Source organism: Bidens hawaiensis, unplaced genomic scaffold, assembly GCF_021521415.1.
Source record: "Bidens hawaiensis isolate Kalapana, Puna unplaced genomic scaffold, B.hawaiensis_p1.1 tig00002717_1, whole genome shotgun sequence".
Taxonomy (NCBI): Eukaryota; Viridiplantae; Streptophyta; class Magnoliopsida; order Asterales; family Asteraceae; genus Bidens; species Bidens hawaiensis.
The window spans coordinates 774,960-783,171 of NW_027491146.1; the positions used below are offsets into that span (position 1 = coordinate 774,960).

General features: G+C 39.4%; 1 protein-coding gene across 1 annotated transcript; it reads left to right on the forward strand.

Annotated features, from left to right (window-relative positions):
- Positions 1–400: 400 nt before the first annotated feature.
- LOC143620809 (pentatricopeptide repeat-containing protein At5g19020, mitochondrial-like) lies at positions 401–2,441 on the forward strand. Its single transcript, XM_077092412.1, has one exon. The coding sequence runs from the start codon at positions 401–403 to the stop codon at positions 2,387–2,389; it is 1,989 nt and encodes a 662-aa protein (XP_076948527.1). The 3' UTR covers positions 2,390–2,441.
- The last annotated feature ends 5,771 nt before the right edge of the window (positions 2,442–8,212 follow it).

The following is an 8,212-nucleotide window of genomic DNA, read 5'->3' on the forward strand; positions in this document are numbered from 1 at the left end:
TAAGAGGATAAAAACGAGTCGAATGATGTGTCAATTACCTCAAATGGTGCACGATTAACGAGGGTGGACTTTGCCGGAGACAACAACGGCGGCACGTCGGTTAGGTTTCGAATGAGGGGAAGATAGAGAGAGATGGTGTAACGATATTAGGGAGAATAGAGGCGAGTTGCAGGTTTCCAGCAAGTTTCCGGCCGGAGAAGAAGGTCCACGTCAGCAAATCACTAACGGAGTTAAGATCCGTTAGTCACGACACGTTAAAAACAAATACATCAATAGTTGAAACGGTCAACAGAGAAGTATAAAATTGAGACTGATATTTACCTATAGATCATAGTTGGTATTATTTAAAACCAATATTCCTTTATTTTATCATCTTGCATTCTTGCAAGCTTCACCTACAATGAAACTCACCCTCAACACCCTAAAACAATTACCAAATCAAACCACCAGCTACGAACAAACCCTCATACACTCACTCAAATCCTCACATACCCACCACTCACCACTCCTCTACACCCAACACCTCCACTCCCACATCCTCAAATCTAACCATGACTCCAACACCTTCATCCGCAACACCATCATCAGTCTTTACACCAAATTCGGCGCCTTTAATGACGCCCAATCAATGTTCGTGTCCCCATTTCGAACCGACCGGGTTGCTTGCAACATTATGCTTTCTGGGTATGTCAAATTCGGTCGGTTGGATCATGCCCGCCAACTGTTCGATGAAATGCCCGGGAAAAATAGCGTCTCGTATAGGACTTTGATCACGGGTTTGGCCCGAAACGGGTGTTGGGAGGAGGTGATTAGTGTTTTTAAGCGGATGGGGTTGTCGGGTTTGCCTCCGAATGAGGTTACGCTGGTGAGTGTGATCTCGTGTTATGCGCGAGTTTCGGGTGGGAAAAACGGGTTAATGGTTCATGGGTTAGTGGTTAAATACGGATATGACGGTGATATTCTAGTGGTGACGAATTTGGTTCATGTGTATTGTGTGTGTTCGTGTTTGGATTATGCGAGGGTTTTGTTTGATGGGATGGTGGACCGGAATGTGGTTACGTGGAATGTGATGTTGAATGGGTACTCGAAGGCGAGATTGGTTGGGTTTGCGCGTGAACTGTTTGATGAAATGCCTGAACGAGATGTGGTTTCGTGGGGTACGATTGTTGAGTGTGTTTTGCACGTTGAAGGTTTGAGTTCGGGTTTGATGTTGTATAAAGAAATGGTGAAGAGCGGGATTTATCCGAATGATGTTATGGTCGTGGATATAATCTCGAAATGTGGTCAACTGATTGCGTTTTCGGAAGGTCAACAGTTTCATTGTGTAAGTGTAAAGTTAGGGTTTGACCGTTACGACTTTGTTCAATCAACGATTATTCATTTTTACTCGGTTTGCAGAAAAATCGAGCTCGCGAAGATTCAATTCGAAACCGGCTGCGAAAACCATCTACCGTCGTGGAACGCTTTTATATCGGGCCTAGTAAGAAACGGGCTGATCGATTCGGCCCGTGAATTATTCGACCAAATCCCATATAAAGACGTCTTTTCATGGAGTTCAATGATATCCGGATACTCACAAACGGGCCAGCCCGATAAGGCCATACAGCTCTTCCACGAAATGCTTGTTAACGGGATTAAACCGAACGAGGTTACCATGGTGAGCATGCTCTCATCGGTTGCTAGTTTGGGCTCGTTAGAATTAGGAAAACGGGCCCACGAGTTTATAATCCATAACTCGATTCCCATAAACGATAACTTAAATGCAGCCATTATCGACATGTATGCGAAGTGCGGGAGTATAGAAACCGCATTACGCATGTTTAACCAAGTCAAACGTGACGTTTTGACCGTCTCACCGTGGAACTCTATTATATGCGGTTTAGCGATGCATGGTCACGCAAAAGCGTCTCTCGAAATGTTTTCCGAGTTGTTGACACGCGGTATCGAGGTTAACTCGATAACGTTTATAGGAGTTTTAACCGCGTGTTGTCACGCGGGTTTAGTAGAAGAAGGTGAAAAACATTTTAAAAGTATGAGAAATGTGTATAATGTTGAACCGAATATTAAACATTATGGTTGTATGGTGGATCTTTTGGGTCGGGCCGGGCGGTTAAAGGAAGCGTGGGAGATGATAACGAGCATGCCGATGAAGGCGGATGTGGTGATATGGGGCACGTTGTTGGCGGCTGCTAGAAGCTATGGAGATGTTGAGATTGGAGAAAAGGCTGCTGAATGTTTGAGGAATGCAGAACCGTTGCACGGGCCGGGGCGAATCTTGCTTTCGAATCTTTATGCGGATGTGGGGCGGTTGGATGATGCAGCGGGTGTGAGACGGGAGATGCATACCCGGAAGTTGACCCGAGAGTTTGGTTATAGTGGTGTAATATGACCCGTAAATGCGATTTTTTATTGTTTGATTATAATTTATAAAATCTGATCTTTGTGGTAAAGTTGATGTTAGATTACAATCAAAGTAATATAACCTTTCATACCAAGTACCCGACCCGCTTGTTTGACCTGTTTGAGAAAAAACATAACCCGAATCACCAGCATACCTTGGAGGGTTATTGTGATGCCATCTTTGCTGCTAGGTGGTTGTTTGAATCAAGTATTTAATGGTTCATTCCATTTTTTTTTAATCAAAAGCAATCAAACGATTTACAATGAAGTGGCAGGTAAACGGGCAACAAGCTGCGCCGCAACCCTCTTTTGGATAGCAAACCCAACCCTATTAAAAACAAAGTTTTGATTCTTATAGGCCGATAAACCAATAGTCTTTTTAGTTAAGTTAAACCAATAGTCTTTTTAGTTAAATAACAAATTTGTGACAATTTGTAATTATCAGCATTTAGACTATTACTCATGGCCTCTACCCGCATGTGTTATTTATGGGTTTTCTGTTATATACTTGAGCTCTGCGAGTCAAGCTCACACTACTAAAATCCTCACTGAATCGAGCTCAAGCCTGCATAAGGTTGAGTCATGCGCATTGAGTCATGCCAAGCTTGAGCTTGAGTCAGCATTGCTTTACAACCCTAATTACAACCATAATGAAAACAGAATGTGGTCCGGAATGAGAAGAAAAGATATCTTATTTGCCACTTGTCCACATTCTATTGGTTTGTTAGATTTATTTATTTATTTTTTTGATAAAATTCGTTGTCTGGAAAATTCTAACATTATCTAGTTAAATAGTATTTTAAGAAAATATCAAATTTATGAGACTTTTAGATGCATTATAAGTATTGTATATAATGATAGTGTACTTTTATATTCACGTCTTATTCTCTATCTCTAATCTCTTTTGATTTCGTATTCTCTATCATATTCTTCGTCTCCAAATTTTCATTTGAGCGCTAGAGAATATGGAGATTACCCGAATGATCAATAATACGTCAAAGCCGACATTTTTGTTATAGATGTCAACTAACTATTGGACTATCTAAGCTCGTCGTCCTATCTAACAAGTCGCTGGCAAGGGATTTGAAGAGGGCATCTGTGGGATTCATGGCTTTTATAAAGACATTTTATGAATCTCTCGTAAAATGAGACATTTTGGAAAATTTTCAAATAGTATTTGTAGGTTAATCCTTTTAGTATATTGGTAAGAAGCTTGGGTTTTTAAATGGAGACACAGGTTCAGTTTTCACAGAGGCACATACAACACTTTGGGGGCATGAGCGGCTCAATGAAGGAAGACCATGATCTTTGTTATCTTCAGTTTGATCCTGAGGGCGTTCGGGTTGTACCTAGGGCTGTTGAAAAAACTCGTGGCTCGAAACTCGAGTTTGTAGCTTGCTTGATAAAAGCTTGAATAAAACTATAAAAAAAAACTTGATTTGAAACAACCTGAGCTGAGTTGTCTCATTTTTGTAACTGAGCCAAAATTGAATGTGGCTCGACTCGGGTCATGGCTCGGCTTGTTGATCTTTGGCTTGTTTAAATTCAAAATCGAACTCAAGCCTAGCTGAGCTGCCTTGTTTAATTTCGAACTCAAGCTCGAAACCACTTTGGCTCGACTCGGACTCAACTAGTGAACAACACTACTTTTACCACCAGTGGGCCTTCGGGCGGGTGGGTTTTCCCCGAAACTTGAGATAACTTGGAGGCGCTTGAAGATTCTATATGACTTGGTTGGGCAGCTGGCGGTCACTTTTTACCATTAGGTCACCTGGTGCAAAGACTTAGACAATTCTCTGTTTATTGGCAGTTAAAAAAAAGTATGTGTAATATTTATAGGTTAGACCCTAGATTAAGCCGAAAAGCCAATATGACGAAGTTAGATATTCATATTTTTCACACAACCTGACAAAACCCAACTCAATTTATAAAATTTGTTAGTTTTATGTAGAAACATGGAATGAATCTGGGTCGGATCCATGCCGATGTTCCCCGGTCTTCGAGATGAACGAACAGACGTCTTCGTCTTCTTCTCCGGTTGCTCGAGATCTGCAATGGAAAAGTGGGGGAGTGGAGGTGACTGCTAAGAGTTTCTTCTTTTTTACCGACACAAAATTATCTTAGAAGCTAAGGGTCCAAGAAGGAATCCCTCAAATGAAAGACGAACTGTATAAAAACTCTACGGCCACCTTCATAAAACCCTAACCTGGCCATGCCTGGTAAGGGGTTACCTCTACAAACCCCCCGCCATCGGGTCTTAGGTGCTGTTTGTTTTTCAGAGGTGAAATGTCTGCAGTCTACGGACCACCTCTGCAGAAATCTGTAGCAGAAGAGGTGGGTCAAACCTCTGCAGTCTGCAAGAAAAAAACTGTTTGTTTTTTAACGTTTGCAAACTGCTAAAATAAACAGAAATTTAACTAAACCGATTTTTCCAAGAACCAATATTCCAGTGTTATAGAACCAAATAATTTCCAGAAACTCCAATACAAATAATATACAAAACATATTTCAAGTATACACAAAAATTTTCAAAGTACAACAAATGTATATATATGTTTAAAAATAAAATATGTTTCAAGTAATATACAATAACTTCCTGAACCGACGTCTTCACTATTACAACCCGAACCGACGTCTTCATACTTGCAACCCGAACCGACGTATTCATACTTGCAACCTAAACCGACGTCTTCATTTTTGAAACCCGAATCGATGTCTTTATTCTTGCAACCTGAACTTTAGTAACCACCTAACAAAACGTAATATTACATTAATATAACAAACTAACAATCAATAAACACGTTAATGTATATGACAAAAACAAACCCAAAACATTCAGTATATATAAGATCTTCATTAGACAAAAAAACATTCAACAACATTTCTATTAAAACATATAAATCAATTCCAAGTAACAAGCAACAAGATCTTCTGTCACACCCCGACCAAAGGCGGCGGAACATGCCGAGGTGTAACGATTGTCCATAAGCACATGACACTAATTAAAGTGACAATATTTAATAAACTCATTTCATTTCACAACATCGAAAATGTCACATAACAATTATCCATAAAATAACCATAAACAAGATATCACAAAATATGGCAAATTTGATATTGTTCATTTTTACTAATATCCTAAGGTCTTTGATGTCGTTTTCTTCACAATCATAAATCAACCAAGATGCAAACCTGCAACATTTCATAAAATAAAGTTTGTCAACACAAAGGTCGGTGAGCAATTCATAAGTTTGATCATATTAGTATATAATAAAGATAGCCACAAAACTTGCATACGGAACGATAAATAAAAGTGGTAATTTGGATAAATAGATATCGCTAAACACATTAGCGACATCTAGCTATAAGGGGATGCCAAATAGTCTAGGATTTTATAGTTTTCGTTAATTGCATTACGTTAACGACACCTTGCTATAAGGGGATGCCAAATAGTCTAGGATTTTATAGTTCCACCAACCAAAAGCGATAAACAAATAGGCATATAAGCATAGAACACCAAATCGAGCAATTATTTAAGTAAAGTATACAACTACGTTTGTGGTTTAAGATTCAAACATATAGCATTTTGTTGAATAAGTATGAAATGTCACCCCCAAAATAAAAGATGCAAAATGGGGTATGAAGTACTCACCTTCAAGTAGTAAACTTGAAAGATGATAATTTAGAGATTTGTCGGAACGACGAGTTTAATGCACAATGCCTAAAAAGAAAATAAGTCTTGAATTTAGAAAGGTTGTCTTGAAGGTCTTTAAACAAAATAAATGTTGAGAAATGTAAATAAATAAAGTTCAAGGTTTTAAAATATAACTATTTAAGAATTTATAATAATAACCCTTTAAAAATGTAAGTTTGCTCGAAACCGGGTTAAAGTATCTAACCTTAATATTTACTCAACCTATGTTAAGTAATAAGGTGGGTAAAATGCAAGAATGCAAATCCCTTTGGAATAAAGATATTAAAACGGGTTTTTTTTTATCGAGTGTTTGGGTTGTCGGTTCGGGTCTTGATAATTGGTCAAACCCAAAGTCAACTTTCCAAAATATCGAATGTTATGAGATAACTCAATAAAATTTAATAAGACTTAACCAAGTATGTACTTCCATTGTTTTAGAACTAACAATGCACGTTAGGCGAGTGTTCGGTTTTGTCGGTTCAAACTTTGTTATGAGATCAAGTTGGATCCAACATTTCCAAGTACTTAAGAAAATATTTAAAAATCAATTTGTAACTATTTTTAAAGAAATATACAAGTCTTTGTTGGTACATGTGTGTCAGTAGTTCATAGTCTAGCATTTGTAATCGAGTCTGTAATGCAATTATGTTTTGATTATGTTTATATTTGTAATACGCGAAGTTGTCAACAAGTTCGCTATGGCGAACTTGTTGAATCAGCGAAGTTATTGACAACTTCGCCTATGGCGAAGTTGTCATGTTTATATACTGTTTCAGCCGAAACAGTTGATGTTGGTCGTTTAGGGTTTCGTTTCAGTTGTTCACCTCGTGTGTTACGTGTCATTGTCTGTAATAGTGACCTCGGGTCATGTGTTTGTTATCAATATAACGTGTTTGGTTTATTGCTTGTGTGTTCGATCTCTACATACTCTACACTCGTATCTACCTACGCAGGGATTCCGCACCTGCGTTGTTAGCGACATCCCGTGTACGATCCGCCAGGAACCTACAATTGGTATCAGAGCCATCGGCTCGATTGTGAGGTTCGGGATTTCACGCGGGTGTAGAAAACGTCTCGTTTGACCTATTCGCGAGACGTGTTTTTGTTGGGATTGTGTTTTGCTCGTGCTTGACAGTCATTTTCAAGCCATTGCATTGATCGGAAACTGCTGGATTGACGAAATCAGATCTGAACAGTTTCCTTGTTCATCGGGCGAAGTTACCGTTCTTCGGGCGAAGTTACCATTCTTCAGGCGAAGTTGCCGTCACTGGAATTAGGGTTTCGGCGAAGATATAAGGATTAGCGAAGTTAACCACAACTTCGCTTACCTCATAAGTTCGCCTTAGCGAAGTTATCCGCAACTTCGCTTTCCACCCAAGTTCGCTTACCTCCTAAGTTCGCTCATTCTAAGCGAAGTTATTTTTAACTTCGCCAAGTCAAGCGAATTTAAGACCCAGCGAAGTTCTCTTTTCAGCGAAGTTAACTTTCAAGCGAAGTTATTCTTAACTTCGCCTACTGAGCTGTTTTAATATTTTTTTTTTTCAGGTTTTTCAGGTTTTCGCAAGGATGTCGTCAATTAACATCTCCGATTTGGTCAAGATGGAAGTAGAAGCGGGGTCAGCCACTAAGGCCCCGAGGTTGATGAAAGGAACTGACTTCGTGGCATGGAAGGACAGATTCATCCAATACATTAAATACCAGGATGCCAAAATGTGGGTGTGCATCCAGGATGGATATATCCCTCGAACTATGCAATACGAAGGCCGTGACGTGGTTAAGAAGTACAGCAAAATGGAGGACGAAGAAAAGAAAATGTATGAGGCTGAGAGCAAGGCCCATGCAGCTATAACAATGGCACTTCCTCAAGAGGTTCTCCACACTTTCAGAAAGTACACTTCTGCGAGAGAGCTTTGGGATGCTCTTGAAAATAGATTCGAGGGGAATGTGGGTATCCGTGCATCAAAGATCAAACTCTTAAAGACCCAGTTCTCCGTCTTCAAATTTTTGAAGAACGAATCACTGGATGATATTATCACCAGATACTATCATCTAATGACAGAGCTTAGCAATTATTCGATTGCCTATCGAGAAGAAGAGATTGTTGAAAAACTTCTCGAT

Excerpts from the sequence above, each read along its gene's own strand:
- LOC143620809 (XM_077092412.1), top strand. The coding sequence starts at position 401 with ATGAAACTCACCCTCAACACCCTAAAACAATTACCAAATCAAACCACC.